Source organism: Conger conger, chromosome 18 (genome assembly GCF_963514075.1).
Source record: "Conger conger chromosome 18, fConCon1.1, whole genome shotgun sequence".
NCBI lineage: Eukaryota > Metazoa > Chordata > Actinopteri > Anguilliformes > Congridae > Conger > Conger conger.
Genome location: NC_083777.1, coordinates 21,368,663 through 21,390,029, shown reverse-complemented (window position 1 = coordinate 21,390,029; position 21,367 = coordinate 21,368,663). Strand labels below are relative to the sequence as shown.

The 21,367-nt window shown below is 42.1% G+C and overlaps 1 protein-coding gene across 1 annotated transcript in view; it reads right to left on the bottom strand.

Annotated features, from left to right (window-relative positions):
• LOC133118207 (protocadherin-15-like) overlaps positions 1 to 21,367 on the bottom strand; it is a 145,518-nt gene that overhangs the window by 46,332 nt on the left and 77,819 nt on the right. Inside the window, exons 17-22 of the mRNA XM_061228017.1 lie at positions 20,710 to 20,838; positions 16,419 to 16,724; positions 13,774 to 13,998; positions 9,963 to 10,079; positions 2,843 to 2,983; positions 2,425 to 2,537 (exon numbers count right to left, since the gene is read on the bottom strand). Coding sequence (XP_061084001.1) covers positions 2,425 to 2,537; positions 2,843 to 2,983; positions 9,963 to 10,079; positions 13,774 to 13,998; positions 16,419 to 16,724; positions 20,710 to 20,838 — 1,031 coding nt within the window. The remainder of the gene's footprint in view (positions 1 to 2,424; positions 2,538 to 2,842; positions 2,984 to 9,962; positions 10,080 to 13,773; positions 13,999 to 16,418; positions 16,725 to 20,709; positions 20,839 to 21,367) is intronic.

The window sequence follows — 21,367 nt, the reverse complement described above, 5'->3', positions numbered from 1 at the left end:
ATTCACACCTAATCTAAGACCCTTCATCTCCCCCGTGCCTCCGCGCGCGCCCCACTGATAAATCAACAGATAAGACTGTTTTTTTAAAGGGATAACGCGCGTTTGTCTTGGGGGGTTTAGCTGATACTTAGCCGTCTCGTTTGCAGCAGCGGCTCGGGAAGACGTGTCCCTCGTGGTCCGGTGACAAATGCGGCTCTGCTTCAATTACAGGCCGGGCCGAGTGTTTTATGCTTCACGGCTGGCGCAAGGAGAGTCAACTACATCTGCTTCTTTCACTGCGAAATACGACTGTCTTAACGGCGTTTTAGTCTTGTAATGAGAATTAAGCTCTTTTTTTTTTTCTCTCAAGTGGAAAATATTACCTTGTTTTAAGGTACTAATTGCATGATGTGAAATTTAAAGTGAAATACTTTCAATTCATTTCTCATTTTATGTGAGTCAAACAGTTTTACCTCATTGCCAATATTTTTGTCTCATTTAGCAAGAAGAAGAAATAAGATTATACATTTTAGAATAAGAGTCTGAATATTAAGTGTAGGAACCACATTTCCCACAATCCCACAGGAAAATTCCAGGACGTCCACCCCACATGACCTCTAGCTCAGTTCAGCCAATCCCGTATTGGCAGGAGCAATAAACTTTCCCTGCATGTTCTCGGGATTAGCCCCTTCTTCTCACTTCTTCGGCGCACCCTACCTACGGACACACCTAGTTTACCTAACTTAGTGGCCTATACTAATGAGTGGAAACTTGTGTACATAGACCGCTACATCAGCTCACCAACGAACAATAGCAACAAACTTTTACACCCGGAAAAAGAACCAGCAAACATCTTTTCAGCAACCGAACGGATCAGACGACAATGCGTGGCTGAGATGGGAACACCCCATCTTTGCGCGCCTCTCCAGGACATCATTCACAACACCATCGCGGCTTCTATAAGGACAACACGTCTTTTGGATCCAGCAATGCGTATGGACTCAGTAAGATAACAAACATTCAGGCATAGCTTGTGTTTAGTTTAGTCTTAACTGTTATTGTCAATCTGTGTTTCCATTTGTCTGTGTTACCGTTGAATGCATTCGTATATGTACGTGAATTGATTCACCGTCTTTCACGCATATATAGAGTAAACTACGCAAGTAGTCGCTCTTCTCACAGTTAACACTAATACTCTTTGACACACCCAGAACTCTAGCTTACCCACGCTAGCTACTCCCACCTTTCCTTTGTCCAAGGAACACGCTTGCGCACGCGCGCACACACACACACATATTTTATTAAACCCGGTGTCTGTTTTGGCGTCACATAGACATGAGAGCCGAGTTAAACCAGTCTTTCAAAGAATTTCCAACCTTCAGGTTATCGGTACGTTAAATCATGAATATTGGGATTATTTAATTATTTAAATAATAATTTAATTAATTATTATTATTTAATTATTAATTAAAATACTAAATTTGTGTTTAGATATTTCTGATAACAGTAATTTTATGAGACTGATTACTTTTTGCAGTTACTGCACACTACATTAATTGGCGCCCCAGTTTCGTAGAGAGTAAAATCCTACGTTATTTGGCGGCCCCTATTTGTGAGGACCCTACAAAAGGCTTGGCAGTTCTCATACAAGCATCCAGAACAGACCTTCAGAAAGTAGCAACAATAAAAGCCAAATTGCATGTTGCATCGAATATTCACAAAGTACAAATCAGCATAATAATAAGCTAATATTATTTTTATGGTAAACTGAAGTAAATAATGTCCTTCTCTAAATTATATTCAAGACTAAAGACTACTTAAACACGTCAGAATTTAATTTGTAACTACTACAGAGGCCGAGAGGGTGGATTTGATTATTCCTGGGTATTACACATCAAAAATCCGATTTCGCTTATGCAGGTCATTAAGAAACTTAAAATTAGCCGAGTCTTTCCTCTGAGAAAACGACAGTTGCTTTGAGTCATAATACATGATTTATAAATGTCCCTCATTGGGGATTCTGGGAAACAGAGTACATAATTCACTTTTATTATTCTACCTAAAATGGCCTCTGCCTAAATTTCTCTTCAATTTCAACACTGCGCCCCTTATTCACATTAGCATATAAACTCAGAGGAAATTACTTGGGTACAAATAATCGCACAAGATGAAGGTCCACACAAAGGTAATGTATTTAAGAGTTCCCTTTAAGAGCTTTGGGGATTGTACAAAAGAGAACTAGGCACAGGTTTGTAACCCTTTGCTGCCACCCCCCTTACAGCAGTTTGACGTATTAGAGTAGTTCTTGCATAAATCAGCGCTTTTATGTACCTCATTATAAATCAAATCTGATTCATGCTCTAGGGTCAGTCTGTCAACAACAGGGAGAAAGATGATGAAGGTTGACTTCCCCTTTGATGCATATTACCCAAAATAGCTCTTTACCTGTATTCTTCTGGGGTGAATGTGGGGATTATAGAAGGCTGAACGACAGAGATTCGAACAACAGTCCTATTCAGCTTCACTGGGTCCCCGTCGTCATAGGCAATGATGACCAGCTGTCAGTGGAAAGACAAAAACAAAAACAAAAGACATTAAAGGAAGAGAAAATGACCATTTGTAGAGGATAAAACACATCAATGCACTGCATCCACGCCAGAAATCAGCTCGCTGAATGCCTTTCCCTGTATGTTGATGCGTTTTCAAAAAGCCCCTTCGTGCCATTTTCTGCCTCAAGCGCCACTTTGTCACGCTCCGTGTCCCTGGCCCGTTTACTTTTTTGAAAAAAAGTTTTTGTTTGTTTGTTTGTTTATTTATTTTTAAAAAGGGTGAGTCAGGACACACGCCCGGCAGTTGTGCTTACCCTAAAAATCATGCTGGGCTCCTCGTTGAGATTGACCTTTGTGACCACCCTTCCGGAATCTTCCTCCACGTCAAAAATGCTGCCGCTGTAGGGAGACAGGTCCAGGTCCACTCTGTAGCGCACGTGACTGGCTGCTGAGCCCTGAGGGAGCACGGGAGGCAGAGCCGGCGTTAGTCTCCCTCCCCAGCATGATGCCCGCTCCTTCTGGTTACGAACGTCTCAGGATGTGGTTCTACGGTGAGGTTTCTGCCAGGGGGCACTGTGCTCCTCTTCGGGAATATTTAGGCTCACGCAACAAAATGGAGGAGCTCAAAATCCGCATAATGCGACTACTGATTCTGTTCAAAATGACCAGGAATGAAAAGTTGCAATGGCTTTTTCAACAAAACAACTGTTTACAATACTAACTAACTACAGCTATACCATCTACCATTCCAATTTTATGTTTAAATAAACACCAGTTTTTAGCATTGACTTTGTCCTAGTTCTTTAGCATTTGTAATTCAAGTTAAGTAATTTCCTCATGGCTAAGATGGGTACATGGGTTTTTGTAAATCATTTTTTAATATATGTTTTTCCCATTTTTCTCCCAATTTTATGGTCAATTGTACCCTGTCCATCAACAATTCCTGTGTGCTGCTTAGGAAACACCGTCGCAACCCTGCCCCCGGTGGCCAGAACGAGAACACCTTCTTCAAGCCGTGCAGTCTCTAGCCCCAGACCGGGACTCTGAGGCGAGTACCTCCACCCACCCTCTGAGCGGCGGTCCAATTATCACCTATCCCATATGTGCCAGCCATACTCAGATCAGCAGCGGGAAGTCTGCTCCTTGGTGTGCAACTGCATGGAACCACAGCGTTAACTATGCAGAGGGTACATGGGCTTGTCGGTATTAATCATATTGTATCCCTTTATTTGTTCCCAGTAGGGATGTTGGATCTCACTTTAATTCAATTGAAGATGATTGTCATTGCCTTCACAATCATTACATCCTTTCATTTACCTTGTGTGCACCATGGCAACATTCTGAGGCAATGCAGATGGACAATTTTGCCCAATAATGTGAGCAATTATATTTTTTTCACTATACTTTAATTTTGTAGAGCCCACACAGCTATCCTCACTGAATCATTCTTATCTCCATAGTTCCCATCTATATGGACCAGAGATGGCCGTCGCTTTGCGGCTGCTGTTCAAAGCGCGCTCTACATCCGAGGCTCCGAGGTGTAACTGCTCTGTTTCGGTCACCCATTCATCTCCTCAGCGCTAACGGCGGCTAACGGTGTGGGCTTCAGGAGGCTCGGGGCTCTGACCCAGCTCGGTTTACCAAATCACTGACAGATGAAGAGCGCGGTGCGATAACACACTGATAATTTAGAGCCTGCTGGCAGAGAGGCCCCCTGAGACACTGGCTCTAAAAATCCATCTTCCCACCGCATAAATGACAGATAACTGCCCCTGATTCAAAGGGTTTCAGTGTGGAGTCCAAACCACCACAGCCACAAGATAAGATAGATATATAGGCTGACCGACTGACAGGCAGATGGATAAATATAAAGATGGCTATCTATTTTATATACTGATAGGTATATAGATACATGTACGTATACAGACCGTCAGTGACAGTGACGTTGGCCTGAATTGCTGGTCTTTAACTTACAGATGCAAGTGTCCCGTTTGTCTTCTCCAAACAGATTTTCGTAAAGAAGAAAGCACAATCAGCAAATATGGAACTGTTTACATATACTCTTTAGAACATCGCTATATGTTAATCTAGTGGGTAACTACATTTCCCTGCATAAAGAATTTCACATACTCACACAAAATGCTGCCCATTCCTTTCCTTTCATAAAGCCTTTCACAATGCATTGAACATTGTGAAGTCTAAAGTTGAGAAACATTTGTTTGAGATTTGACAACTTAAAAAGAATATTTAGGTCAACATCAAATCCTAGCTGGACTCCACTTACTTGGCAAAGACATGTTTTTTTCAGGTCACTTTTATGATTAGAAATAAGACAGAAAAGAAAAAAAAACGGCATTTAAATTGGTTGATATCTGGAAAGTTTTACAAATCAGAAAAAACACACTTGTCAGCCACATGTTTCTTTCATAACTTCAAATGTGCCCAAGTTAAAAAATAAATGGGGACAGCTCATGAATAAACCAATAGTTCAGAAGTGTAATGAAGAGAACATGCTGCTATCTCGAGTCAACGGACAGATAATGCTCAGAGATATCATTCAAATTTCACTGATCAACTGGTGACATGCAGCTGCATAATATCATATAATGAGACACTGCTTGTAAATTGCTGGTAAAAACCAAAATGTAGGACAAATTGTATACAGCATGATTGTAGGGGTCACCTTGACACTTGTTGCTTACCAGCCTAATCTTCCAAAATCCATTGCAATAAAATGAAATTATTAGGCCTCAATTTTAAGGGATATTCTGTCGACTTCTAATGTAGCCATCAGTAAGATTAATGTGTGTAAGAGATGACCTGGATCTTCTGAAAGCTGAAGTTAGCATGCCAAGAAGTCTCTGTTCCACCTTTGATACATGGGCAAATCTGGACGCAACCTGCCTGTTAAAGATGTAGAAAGATTCAATTATGGGAAGTAGACTACCCAAATGGTTTGCTGCAAATCTGTATCGATGACTGTCGACTGGCCCTCAGATGCCCTCTAGCATCTACATGGTAAATGGTTGGCATTTATATAGCGCCTTTATCCAAAACGCTGTACAATTGATGCTTCTCATTCACCCATTCATACACACACTCACACACCAACAGCGATTGGCTGCCATGCAAGGCACCAACCAGCTTGTCTGGAGCATTTGAGGGTGTTTTGCTCAGGGAGACTTCGACACACCCAGGGCTGGATCGAACCAGCAACCCTCTGACTGCCAAACAACTGCTGTGTTGAAGTGTCCCTGAGCAAGACACCTAACCCCGAAATGTTGGTGTGCGAGTGCAGGTATGAATGGGTAAACAAGAAGCATCAATTGTATAGTGCTGTATCACCCAATGCAAACCGTCAGTAAAATCCATGCAAAAAGTCACACACTTTACTTTCATAAAGTGGCATTGTCTTTCGCTGAAGATATATTGTGTGTTCGGTAGAGGTGTCTTTTTAATAGTGAGACAAGGGCCTTATTCATCGAACATCTGTCCTTCATTTTGACAATTAAAAACAAGTGTCATTCATTTTTTCCTTCACTAGCACGGTTTGACTTCAGTGAGCACCAAAATTAACTTGGGAAGCCGTGTTTTTTTTCATAGGGAAAAGTTACAACACTTGCATTTTATTTGTAAGTCAAATTTAAGGACGAATGTTGATTGCGTCTGGGCCGGAGTATTCACAAATGACATTTGGGTTGGTTTCGGAGTCGTTTCGACGGGGGTGAGACGGTCATTGATAGCCTCTTTATGGCTCCCTGGTCACCCAGCTGGGTAATGAGAGGGTGTGGGTTTAACCGATCGCAGACAAACTCCCCAAAGCCATTAAAACACTTTATTACCGAGGCTCTCATCCAAACCTTGGATTACGGAAGAGTTCCTTCCTCTCCCTCAAGGGGGCACTGTTTCTCACCAGCACTCAATAACCGCACTGTCACTTCTGTCACATTCGCATTTCGGCAAAAAATATTACAATATTAAACAGGACGAAACCTGTGGCGGTAACTGATATTGAAAAACCGTACAGAGCGAAACTGCATTTCTCTGATTAGCACATAGTTTTTCACTTCTGTAGCTCAAAATTGACGGCATAATAAATAAGTTTGAAAACAGCAGACGATGTTGGTATTACACATGCTAGGAGCATGTACTCAATCAAATTAATTGTAGTATGTGAAGTCTGTGCTTGTAATTAAGAACCGCAATTGAAATTGGAACAGCATGATGCCCTTCATTATCAGTTGTAGACAACGGAAAGCAGTTAATTATAGTGAGGACAACAAGACGCCCGAAGTCATTCACTATTCGCTGCCATAATATGACACTGCTACTTCTGTGTGTGTGTCTGTGTGTGTGTGTGTGTGTGCTTTAACTTACAAATGTTCTGGATACCTTCTCCAAACGCTGTCAGCAAAAATGGTACTGTTTACATTTACCTCTTAGAACATCGCTATACGTTAACACCACTTTGACCAAGTGGGTCTCTACATTTCCTGCATATTTGACATACATAAAATGTCACACATTCGTTTCATAAAGCCTTGAAAACTGTGAAGTCTAATATTACTACAGTTCAGAAACACTTGTTTGAAATCTGACAACTTGAAAAGAATTATTTAGGTCAAATCCTGGCTGGACACCACTGACTTGGCAAAGTAAATGTTTTTTCAGGTCACTTTTATGATTAGAAATAAGAAAAACACCATTTCAATTTCTTGATATCCGGAAAGTTTTACATTCACTATTCACAGCCACTGCTACTCCTGCAAGTGGTGTGTGTGTGTGTGTGTGTGTGTGTGTGTGTGCTTACGTGGGTATGTATGCGTGTGTGTGCTTGCGTGTGCATGTATGCACGTTTGTGTGTGTGTGCTTGCCTGTGTGTGTTTTTTCATCATTATGCTCAAGACCATATTCTATTATTTTGCATTGTTAAATAACCCGTGTAGTCATTAATATCACACTAAATAGTACCATATTTATAATTCTGTAATTAATGTTAGTGAGCAATAATTGTGATCACACTTATTACCCACAATGCAGCTCTCTCTTCACATCCTTACACACAAGGTAAGAGTGCTGCAGGTTAGAGGAAACTAGTCTTAAACTGACATTTTATCTTCTGGTGCTAGCTAGCTGAGTCATTTCAAGGGAGTACGGGAGGACCCTGAGGGGGCCCTGGAGGGGCACTGGGGGGGCTCTGGAGGGCCTCAGCAGCTCCGTTCGTAATGCTGGTTTGGGAATAGGGATGAGGTAGGAGAGCCTGCCGGCCTAGTCTAAAACAAGGGCAGAACTTATACATTCTTAGAAAGGTTTAATAGGTCTCATTCCTTTATGGGAAGGTAGTTTTAGAACTTATGCCAGAGAAAACACCCTGTTGGGTGCGCGCATGCGTGTGTGGGCGTGCGTGTCTTTGTGTAAGCATGCACCTGTGTATATGCATTCATCTATGCCCAGAACAGCCAAATGTGTAGGTAATCCATAAATAGGCTGACACAGGCAAAAATCAGCACAGAGTCAGCAGGAGGGGCACCCAGCTGGGAAAAGAGAATTATTCACACTCTTTTAATACTATCTCCTTTTGTCTTCACTCATTGGCAGGTTGTGAATGTATATTTCATGAGAGATGCAGCCGCCTTCCATTAACTGAGGAAGAAGTTCCACAGCCTGCCAGACATCGCTGGTAATAGTAAAATTATTTCTGTAAGCTACAGTATGAGGAATCAGCTCTGGCCACTGTAATGTGCCCTTTCAAACACTTCCTTAGTCATTACAGCTACTTGGGCACATCTGTCAAATTAACACAGAGACACACAGTACTTATGTTGCCACCTCGGACAGACTTACAGTGACCGAATTGATCAGCTGCTACATTCAGCCTGGTAATGCAAGCCTGCAAGCACCAGATAATGATATTAAACAGCAAGCCAATACCTAGCAACCACACAACCATTACAAAGGCAACACTGCATAAAGATTTACAGATCCTGATTCAGTGACAGAACCATGGATCCTTTGTGAAATGTGCTCATTTTGCTTAGTTTCTGCCAGTGAAGAAGGCGAGATTGAAATTCTGCCCAGGTTGATCAAGGCAGTCAGGATGAACCTGCCAACTAAACCCCCTCAGTCTGATCGATGTTAAGGCCAATCATGCATCGCCAAACAGAGGCCTGAATCCGCGGTCGCCACTGGTGTTGCCAGATTGAGTCCCGAATGTGGGCTGTGTCACACCGTTAAGAACAGGAGGCCCTGCGGTGTATACCAGCTGACAGCCCCGCACGGCTACGCCTGATTGGCTGTGGCATCGCCAAGGGAGGGGTTGGGTGAGCCTGACGACCCTGGCTCAGCGTGAACGTGCCGTGCCGACTCAGCGTGGGGGAAAGCAGCGTGAACAGAGCACGATGCGCACGCTTCAGTGTGCTCTCCAGAGGAGGCAGCGCACGGCAGCACAAACGCACACAAACAGAGGAAAACAATCATTTAAAACCACCAAGACACTCAGTGGGATGCTGCCTGTGATGGTTTTGTGAGATTTCCTTAACAAATAACACATAATAAATGGTAATATAAACAGCCAGTATGGGTGTTGTATGCTCCATGTTGCCCGCAGGCTAGCTGGGCTAGCATGCATCATGCCTGTGATATTTTGCTATCCATAAATGGCAGCTGGCAAACAGTTGCCACTGGTAAACAGTGTTGCCAGATGCTTGGTCCTGCTTTTAATTCACATAATTATTCCTCAAATCATACATCTTCCGCTGACTCCCATTACCTCCCACACAGCTGTACTCTTTGGGAATCATTTCCCATGGATTTTAGGGAGCTAAATTTGGGGGGATTTCACCTTGAAAACCTGGCAACCTTGACAGGAAGTGTTACAGCTAATTACGTTACTACCATATTGACCATTACGATAACCTGACATTTCAGCAGCGTACAGCTCGCTATCCACTAAGCATCAGGTTAAATGGCGCATAGCAGAGAGCTACGAGAAAGCACATTTTAAAGCCAAGCTATCTACCTGTCCAAGCTCAGTCTTTTGTTTAGAAACGCTGTGATTCTGATCCCATCATGTCTCTCAAAGTCATTTTCAGGACCATTTCACGCAATCCTGGAAGTAGGAGCTTGACGGAAGATGGATATGCCGAAATATTAAGCTTGACACAGGAAATTACATTTGAACCTTTCTGGAAGGTAACTGATCACGAGCTGAAAATGCAGCAGATTGCCTGCGTATGTTTCAATAATTTAGTTATCAGGCTAAATGGAATGTGTAACCTCTTCAAGGAAGTGACTAACTAGTTAACTTAACTCAAAAGATTTATTAGAAGGCTTGCTATTGTGCAAATATCGCAACACAAAAATAAATGATGATCAATGTGAGCTTGGGGGTCCGTGGTGCGTGTCAGTGACAGGCAGGCGGTTATCTTTACTCACAGGGGGGTCCTGGTCCTTGGCAAACACAGTGGTGATGAAGGTCCCTTTGTCTGCGTCTGGAGCCACCATCCCGTGGTACAGGGCCTGGCTGAACACTGGAGAGAAATCGTTCATATCCTACGGGAAAACACACACGCACACACACACACACACACACACAAATGAAAAACACCAGAAATTACCTTTTATAACTTCCAGATACTAGATTCAAAAGAGAAAACCTACAACTTTTCAAAAATGAACACATATTTAACAGAAAATGATGGCATAACACGTGACTTGAAAATTCCAGAACTAAATAAATCAAAACTACATTGCCTCATGTTCAATGGGCAGTTCCCAACAGACTTTACAAATGCATGTACACATGCCTGCACTTTATAGACACGTCATGTGCACAAAGAGACTTTTTCTCATGGCTCACATGTCTGTCTGAGGTTTGAAACGATGGCTTTGCCTGAGCCTAGGAATGGATATTTCCGTGGTTCTGCACTCAGTCACATTTCTCAGTCTCATCTCATCGAGCCTTTGCTCTGGGGACTGAACACCATTACCATAACCCAACACCCACCTAGAAGCTCTCCACTCCTGTGCTTCAACCTCAAAGGTAAGGGCTGTGCACATTCTCTCCCTGAAGCACTTTAGTCACAAACTGCACCACACTCCACACTACTCTCACACGCTCTTCTGTGATGTCCTTGGAAAATAGCCTGCCTTTAATAAACATTTTATTGATCTGTGCACATGAGCACCCTCATATGCAGGAATTATTAGCTGCAGGAGGTCGGTGGTCTGAGCATTAGAAGAGAGGGGAAGAAAGAAACAGGCAGCCATACCATTAATGAACCAGCTACGTGGTTTTCCATCAGTGTGCATCAAAACAGAATATGTATCTGAAATACTCTATTTCAGATGCAGGGGAATAACTCGAAATTTTCAACAAAACACCATAGCTACATGCACCAAGATGTATACATTTTGTTCCGAATATTACTGAAAATAGATCTAAATTATGTTCCTAACTATTAGGGTAGTATTTAAAATAAATGATTTGGGCTGTGACTCCTTTCACATTAACTGCAATGCTGGGTCAGTCAAAAAACCAAAAAAAAGCTGATACAGACATTTGGAGGTTTCTAGGCAGAGCGCGGTTGTGCGCCAAAGAATGGCAATGCTGACAAAGGACGCAACTCTGTAAACTGAGACATAAAACCATAATGGTGCCGTTATTACCGTAAAAAATGCTGGCAAGTCCGCCTTTTAGCAGATGGCGGTCGCAGAACAATACTATTACTCGCTATTGGAGTTGCACAGACCCCTCGTAATGGCCACCGCGTCCCTGAAAAACGCCCAGTCTATCCTCAGTCTTTCCACCGGTCGGAATGTCACTCGCTGATATTAACCTGACACTGTGAGTACATGTGAGGTGTCCTTTGAAAGCCAGTTATTCCAGCGAAGGGCAATGAAAGGAGACTGATTGGCATTGAAGCGCCAGCGCTCAGAACGATATTCGCTTTGAGACCTGAAACCTGCGCGAAAGCGCAGTGAACAGCTTCTGTATTTGCCGGTTATTTCACGCCGTAGCGTTTCGCGGAGGCTGTCTATTATTTTAAAGCAGATAAACATCCGTCAATACGTCTGACTCGGTGCAAAGGGCATGCCATTTAGGAGATGAAAGGAGAGAACGGTGAAATGCTTATTCAGCGCGAGGAGCCGTTTATTGGCAATCTGTACCACAGTAAGTTAATTACAGGATGCAATTGCCTTTTTTTTCCCACAAAAAAGCAGCTTCATTTAAATCAGTTTCAATACACAGGAGAAGATTTCCAATATTCTGACACGCAGATGGATGTGAACTAATGCAACCAGAAAATATCCCTGTTCAAGAATAAAAATGAACTAAATTCTCAAAACATTTTAGCGGGAGGCAAACCTGCTGTGACTGAATAATTTGAACAAAAATATGCAAATTTATTAGTGTGCTTTTAAAAAGGGTTACAAATTGCTTTAAATTTCGGTATGACATAGTATCAGGAGATGGTATTTTAAAAGGTCAGCAATTCAGTTTCAATATCATATAAAGGCTGTTTTTTATGTAAAAAATGTATATAATTATAAAGAGAAACATAATGTGGATGTACAGTATTTATTCTTTAGTAAAGGTAATCAGAATAGTAATGTTCAAAGTGACTAGTTTAGATTCTTTGCATTTCTCACAACCCACATAAAATCACCCGCAGCCTTTTATCGATACGTCTCTTTAACTTTACTTTCCAAAAAAACAAAACAGAAAACTACATCTTCTCTGCCTTTCATCCTGTAACAACAAACAGTCTTTTTTTGTGGTGTGTTAGAAAAGTTTAGGAGAAAGAAAGAAGTTATCAGGTTTAGCAGCATACTGCCAGAATCTGTAAAGAATATCGCCACAAGGCGTTATGCAAAAAGAAGAAAGAGTGTAGGTTTACATCAAAGCCTGAAGGGATATACTGCAAATATTAAAGAGGCTCTTCAATATCCACAAGCCTTACATTACATTACATTATTGGCATTTGGCAGACGCTCTTATCCAGAGCAACATACAGTTGATTAGACTAAGCAGGCGACAATTCTCCCCTGGAGCAATGCAGGGTTAATGGCCTTGCTCAAGGGCCCAACGGCTGTGCAGATCCATGCGACAACACAAAATAAATCCAGTGGAAGGAGATGCATTCATGTGTTTTATATCACACGTCTGACATGAAAAATATCCTTGAATGTGTTTTCCTCCATAACATTACTTACGATATTTTCATATAATATACACAATAAATGTATTATACAGTTATGCATGAGAGCTCTATTTGATTCAAAAGAAATCTTGATAAAATAGTCTTCACCTTCAATGTTTATTGATTATATTGTTTTCTATGCCAGTCAATATGCTTGGCCATTTCAAATACACATACTTTTATAGGTACATTTTCCTCAAATGATCATCAATCTTCGTCACTGCTTTGTGTAGCCACACAAAGAAAAAATATTGCTCATATTATGCATTTTATTGGAACATCCTGCCCAACCAAATGCCAAATTTACTGAATGAGTCATGTGCCAATTTTAACTGTGGAAAAAGCCAGAGGAAATGTAATTCATCTTGAGCTGAGTGTTTGTTGTTGAACCACAACTGAAAGAGAACAGATTTTTATTTTCAATAAAACTTTCCTTTAACGTCTTTAAATGGAACAGTTCTTTCCCAACTTTGCAGTGGCCTCTCAATTCAGCAAACAATGTGTCCCATCCACAGAAGGTGAGGAAAACATAGTTATTAAATAACTATGTTTTTAAATCATCATGTCAAAAGAACTGTGAGTAACTGCAATATGCACTCGTGCACAAGTTTCATTTGATTGGAGTGAACATCAATGGAAAGTATATTATACACAGTAAGACCCAGCCCAGCCCAACCCCCTGTCACAGCTCTCAGTTAGGAACTGGGTCTGAGGCCACAGTGGAAACAGCACATGAGGGGCCTATAGCTTTTTTACTGCCAGGGCACCCATAGCCTACAGTACATCTTAAGGCCCGGACACACCAAACCGTCTGTCGGCCGTCGGACATCGGTGAGAGCTCTCTCATCGACGGCTCCGGGGGCTCCGACGCCGACCGTCGGTTTGGTGTGTCCGGGCCTTTAAGTGAGACTGTGAGTTGCTAGCTGTAATCTTGACTGTGACCACCAGAAAGATAATCCTAATTTGGCAAAAGCCTGTGCTGTAATCATGACTGTGACTATAGATTCTCTAGCAGTAGTATTGACTGTGACTTGTTGCCTTACCGTGATCTTGACTGTGACTGTGGCCATGCCAGGGGGCATCAGCCCACCGCTGTCCAGTGCTTCCACCACAAAGGTGTAGGTTGCGCCTGCAGCAGCCAGGTCCTCGAAATCCAGGGGCTGGAGCACGGAGAGCTCTCCCGTGATTGGGTGGATGGAGAACAGCAGCTTGGCTTCCTCTGTTCTGATTTGGTACGTGACGTTAGAGTCAAGGTCCACATCTACAGCCTGGGTAGAAGAAGGTAACACACACAGGTTGGACACAGTGTTCATTCGCGCCGTGAATGCTAACTAAATAACAAACACAGTGTTGTCTCGCACCGCTAAAGCTAATTAAATATTAGACACAGTGTTCATTCACACCGGTAATACTAATTAAATAATGGACACAGTGTTCATTTGCACCACTAATGCTAATTAAATAATGGACACAGTGTTCATTCACGCAACTAATGCTAATTAAATAACGGACATTGTGTTCATTCACACCGCTAATGCTAATTAAATAACGGACACAGTGTTCGTTCAGACCGCTAATGCTAATTAAATAACGGACATAGTGTTCATTCACACCACTAATGCTAATTAAATAACGGACACTGTTCATTTGCACCTCTAATGCTAAATAAGCAGAAGTTGGCATAAAATCTGGTAACATTTCGTCGTAGCCCTTGTCGTGCACCCGAACTGCTTTAAGGGTGCTCACAATGCAAGATGTGTTTAAACAAAAGATTTTGACAAACACATAAAAACTGACAGCATACTAAGATGTCTGGTCGACCATCTGTTCATAATTCACTGGATATGCAGAACCTGCGTTATCATAAACATTTCAAATGGAGGTTGGCAAAGTGCAACATTGCTGCTATAATTTATAATTGGGGCCATTGACATGATTGTTTATTTCTACATGACAGTTTTATAGTGAGACTGACGACATGTGTAGCTAGCTAGATCAAGTTTTTAGCTAATTTAGCTCTATTGGACTGCTCAAGTAGCACAGAATTTACAACCAGTTGCAACTGCAGCATAGCACTGTTTCCATAGAAACTATTAGAACAAGAGGGGGATGCCAGCAGCCCACTTCAACTCTAGAGAGTGACTGAACTTTTTAAGAATTTTTATATACTTTTTTCAATTAAAAAATAAAGTATTTGGAATAAATGAGTTCTAATTTAGTAAAAAGCTTCTCCTTACAGTACTCCATTGAGTTTGTCGTGTGGCATAAAGCCAAAACCTGCCACTCTAGAGTGGTCAGTTTTTTGGCAACCAAATCTTAGTCGTCCATCTTGTCTCTTTATTCCTGTCAGATCCTCTATCCAATAGGGCCCCTTATAACATAGTGAATTAAATCTAGTCCCACAGCATCACTCTCACTGTGTGATGTCATGTTCATTTTGTACTGCAGCAGTGCTGTGCCAGAGCTGCTGTATTACAGGTGCAGCCACGTGCAGTCTCAAAATGATATTTTAATATACTGCAGTATAAAAATCCCAGCATCCCCAAAGACAGCCTGTCCAATCACAACATGTCCGAAGACAGCTTGTCCAATCACAACATCCCGAACGACAGTCTGTCCAATCACAACATCTCCAAAGACAGCCTTTCCAATCGTAAAACATCCCCAAAGTCTGCCTGTAAAATCACAATTCCCCAAATTACCTGATGAAAAAGATGTCCACTCCACACACAACATCCCGCACATGACAGAACCGTCCTCTGATTGGACACAATGGCGGATGAAAAGCACAGCGCAAAAGTAAAAGATGTCTGTGGGTGTGGAGGCTGTCCAGAGGCTGGCTTTCATGTCGAACGTGTGGGCGAGATGCCAGATACGTGCTAAAAACCTCTCCAACTCCCGGCACAGGTGGGATCAGATAATCCTTCCCATCATGCCCCAGTCCCGCCGTGCGGCCAACAGGCCACAGCACCACCCCCCACCCCCCTCCCCGTGTGAAAGGCCACACAGAACACGGGGGTAATTATCGGCCCCTGCTCTCCCCTCCCCTCCCGACGTGCCTTTCTGTGCCAGCATCACAGACTTCCTGAAAAGCCACACTTCCTCAGGGAACGTCTTTGATAAACAAAGTGCCTGACATCAAGTGCTTCCTTCCAGAATGGAGATACAGCTGGCAGGGTAAATCGTTTCTTTACAACCGCGCTCAGCGACACACGCAAGTACACACACGGATAAACACGCACCGCATTCACGGGAAGGAATTAACGCCTGTTTTGAAAGCAAGGCTTGTTTTGAAACGAAAAATTAATGGAACGATTTCGCCGGTTTTTAAAATCAAATTCTATACCTTTGAAATGGGGTCAGAGGGTCACTTGTGCATTGGCGGAACTCTAAAGACTGCATGCATAATGAACTAGCAGTGCACTGACCAGCTGAAGTGTACTTCTGAGAGTTGTGTGTAAGCCTTGATGTTGTTAACATAACATGGCCAACCCTGTTCCTGGAGATCTACTGTCCTGTAGGTTTTCGCTCCAATCCGAACCAAGCACACCTCCACCAGTAGAGTCAAGTGTGCCAAATTAGGGTTGAAATTAAAACCTCCACAGCCTGTTTATAAGTGGTTTGTGAACATATATACTGTATGCTGACTGACGGGCTGCTTGTGAGGATTGGCGGATGGGCGTCTTACGCTGAGTTGCAGAAACACGGTCCCCGCCGGGCTGTTCTCGGGCAGGTTGGCGGTGTAGGAGGCCTGGGAGAACACGGGGCTGTTGTCGTCGATGTCCAGCACCTCCACGGACAGCGTGATGGCGGTGCGGCGCGGGTCCACCGCCCCGTCGGAGGCCTCTATGATCAGGTCGTAATGCGCCTGGGTCTCGCGGTCCAGCCGCGCCGCCGTGAAGATGCTGCCGTTGGAGTTGATCCGGAAAAGGCCCACGTGGTTCACCACCCGGTAGCGCACCTGCCCGTTAGCCCCTGAGTCCGGGTCCAAGGCCTGGAATCCAGCAACATTCACTATCAATGACTAACCACAACCAATTACATTTAAACATGAAGATACTGTAAATGAATATACTGTACATAAACACAGACACATACATTAACCTTCATATGGACACCTGTAAGCCTTATTTTTTAGACTTATTAAGTCTTCTGCTGAAAACAGCTGAACCTCTTGACCACATCTGCATGCTTCTATGCATTTAGTTGCTGCCATACGATTGCCGGTTAAATATTTGCATTAATAAGCTGGTGTACAGGTCTACCTAATAAAGTGATCAGTGAGTGTATAAATAAGGATACTAAATTGTATTAATGATGAAATATAATGCCCTTGGCAAGCTGATTTCATTAGTCACTCATACAAATTAATGTATTTTATATTTTTAATTTATTATCACGGATTTCTTGCATTCAGGATTAAACAGATTTAAATACATTTTATTTCACCGTCAGCACAATTTAATTGCCATGTAATTTAATTTGATAAAAATCTTTTTTTTTCTGTTGTTCCTGCATGCTTCCATCTCTTTTATAGAAAAACATTCTACAAGAACACATATTAATCATTAAACATTAGGCAGACAAAAGACCTTTCTCCAAGATGATATATCACTTTCACCCATCTGTGAAGATAATCTAAGTCAGCTAGATTTTATATTTAGTGGATTGTTATGACATTGGGTCATATGGAAATAATCATAAACATTTAGCTGAGTCAGTGAGTTCTACACTGCAGTATTATACACTATTCACAATTCTGTTAGTGTAACTGAATTGTGAGTCACTCCCTGCAGACTATTAGTTTGTTGCCACACACCTTTACTAGCTCATGTTACACTCAGTCTGGTGACTCAGTCCATGAGAGCAGGTACTGTTAGCAAGCTAGCAACATTACATTTAATGTCAAAATGCCAGAAGCGAACCGGTAGAAGTATAAATTATAATTTGAATGATTCAATTCTTCAATTGCTTTGTCTTTGCAATAACAAAGACAATCTTTTATGTCATTGTTTGCTCTTTCCTTTGAAGAAGGTATTGGTTCAGGCACCGGTACCATTTTAAAAGTATCAAAACGATACCCATCCCTACGGCTGACCTGACATTTACAGTAACTGACACCATTCACATCGAGTTCTGCGCCAATTATACAAAAGGGCCGATTTCCTTTACTGTTGAGCTGTACCTCAGAGCATGAAGTGAATTCTTCATCTGGAAATGAAAAAAGAGAAAAATCTGGACTTCAGAGAAGTGAGGAATTTAAATGGGTATTTTCCTTTAGGGCAGAAGCTTAATACATCCCGATTCCCTCTTGAATATGACAGGTCCTCCACATGCGGGAACACTGTCCTAATATTTTCAGAAGTGTGGTCACAATCTTTAATTACAGAACGGGTAGTGTCTGTCCAAGCGTGTAATTCCCCCAAGGCAAGGTAGATCAGAGAAGCACAAAAAGAGCTTGTTCAAGGTAGGACACCTCATTTATAAAGCCAGATAATTTCTTGAACTCCGGGTTAAAGATTATGCCCTAACATTAATACCCTCCGGGAAAGAGATAAAAACGACTGGCCATTGTGTGTAAATGAGCAACTCTATATATCTCCACAGTTAAGTGAAGCTGAATAAAAAATATTTTTCACAAGTTACTAATTAATGCAAACCGGACATCCACATCAGATATACAATCAACTCTTGTGGAGACCAGACATTGTACCGGACATTGGAAGAATCTAAAGTAGAGAGGACAGAAGAATGGCTGTTCTGCAGGCACTCTGTTATTTTTGGAGTTAATGTGGGTTAATCACGGGTGAGGGTTCGTGGTGGGTAGGTCACCACTTTCATTCGGAATCACTAAGCTACAGCCTTCATGCTGCGTATGCATTTTATATTTTCTTGTAAATATCGATCTCTGCCAAAACCTTTCAGGTAGAACTCAACTTTGTACAAAAAAAAAAAGTCAATAATGAAAACGGTCTCAAAGCAACGGTTGGAAGATTTTAGGAGGATTCTTTTTTCCAAAATAAGAAAACAGGAGACAGTAATGAAAGCATTCATCTTCTCGGAGATCAATTAAAAGTTAATTAAAACGGTTAATAAGGAAAGCACACATTTCCTCACAGAGCAGCACAGTTGCTGGCCCAGGCACAGGGGAAAGTGTAATTACCCTCGCAGAGAAAAGGGCAGTCGGGATAAAAAGTGATTTCTGCTATCTATCTTGTCTCATAATTCATCTTGTAATTACTGAAGCATCCATTTTTGCCCCCCACCCCCCAAAAAAAAATAAAAAAAATAATAAATAAATAAATAAATAAAATCTAGATTGCAGATAGGAGGCTAGAATTAGAACCTGATAACATTATCCAAGGGACAATTTTTGTGAAGAGTGTGCCAACAGATTTCGTAATCAGTGAATGTGTACTAGACCTATAAATATGTAAAGGTGTTTATTTGTCCATTGCTGAAACATTATGCAGCCTCATTTGATGCAGGTAGACTTAAAAGGTATAGGTGCAACTTTCATGAATTACAATAACCCAATCAGTTTAGGCATAGCTCGGGTATTTCGCTAATGCTCACTTTCCTTCCCAGGTTTAACCGTCAGATCTTTAAACGAGTTTCACACTTTCCTGGGATGATTAACAAGGATTAGTATAAAGCTCACTGGTAATTGCTTGGTGCATTCAGCTGAAACCTCAGCTGGGCTTATTCAGGGAGAAGCAGTGGCGCCCTTTAGCCTGTCCCCATTAACGATACACAAAACAAAATGTCACCTTTGTATCAAACTTCACCAAACTTTTCTCAGCAGTTGGTTTGCAGCTGCTACGCGATTTATATGTGTTTCACATCTCAAAGCGACAGTGCACGGCACATACTGATGAGCTTCTCGGGTAATTATCTCCTGTAGTCAGTACGCAACAGTAGAGCTCGCATAACTTCATGTACATGATATACATGAGTGTCCTACAGTGCCAACACTCCCATATTAGCAGGGAGCCTTACGCCAGATATAATGTAAAAATAGAATCAAAATGAATAACTTTACACATAGCCACTCTCCAGCTCTGGCCATGAAGGTGTGCCAACTTTCTTAATGGACTCCATCTGTGCCGCAAAAGTTCAGTCAGTTCTGCTGATCAGTTCAGCAGGTAAAGCGTGTTTCATCTTGTCACTGCATTTCCTGTTGATCACATCTCTCGCACCACGTGAGATCAGGACAGAAAGTCAGCCGTTTCCACACTCCGTCAATGTGAATACGCAGAATGTTGCTGAACAAACACGCAGATGATGCAAGATCCTGTCCGCATTGCCCACTCATTATTCCAGTAGCAAACCTGAGCCCTATTCATTTAAAGCACTAATTAAAACTCCCAGCAGCTTAACAGAGCTGAACAAAGCCGCTCATTACGGAATGTCCCTCGAGGTGACAAATTATTCAAACGACTTTTATTTAATTGGAAAATTAAAAACAGAGAAGCGGGGCCGGGTGGCGACAGGTTGCGCCTCGGCTGACAGGTTCCCCCCCTCCGGCTCAGCGGGGGTCGCTAATGACGTGGCGCTGTCCACGCGGGACCGTGGACTCCCGGTGCACCTCCCACAGCCACAATTACACTTAACAGCCACATTAATAATAATGGAGATGTCCCGCAATAATATAACGGCCTTTCATCTGGGGATCTATCTCAAATGCCTCACACCTCACCTCGGCCACCAACGGGTGATACACAGTAGCCATTTTGTGGTACTCGCCAAATATGGAAGGAGGTGGTGGGAAAGGAAATAGTGAGGTGATGAAGCCAGGATATGATTAGGTTGCCTGGTTCAAATAGTGAGGTTATTGAACTGGCAGATGATTAGGTAGCCAGGTTGAGACCCAGATAAGAATTCTGGTAGGGCACTGGGGAGAACTCCATCTTTAATGACCATGGCAAGTCAAGGTCCTCGCTTAACATGTAATCCAAAAGACAGATTGGGCAACATACCTTCACTTGACCCACAAACACGTTTGCTTCCTCCTCTGGGACAGTGAAGTTTGTTGGCAGGAAGGGGTCGAAGGTGGGGTCGTTGTCATTGACATCAGTGACCACAATGTTCACAGTGGTTGTTGAGGTCTGGAAACCAGAAAGCAAAAACAAAATGGCAATTACTTTTGGTAATGGAGTGTGTGTGTGTGTGTGTGTGTGTGTGTGTGTGTGTGCTTGTGAGCATATTTGTTATTTAACTATAATGGATGAAAAGCTAAATCAAAATCAAAAACTAAAAATAGCTCAAAATAAAATACCAAATCATGGAACTACAGCCATGAGTCCACACTAACATGCAGCTTATAAAATTTGTATTTAAATTACTCCTTTCAAACTGAATCATTACATTACATTACGTGGCATTTAGCAGACGCTCTTATCCAGAGCGACGTACAACAAAGTACAAATCAAACACAACAACAAGTGCAAAAGTGGACCTAAGAGGACAGTGCTGTTCCGAGTCCTAGTGTAAACATACAGAAATTCTGAACCCTTGAAGAGTACAATCAACTTTCAAACTAGCATACCACAGCTGGCAGCTAGAATACAACAATACAACAGCCAATAAAAACAACAAGATCTATACAAGTAACGATATCTATACATAAGTGCCATT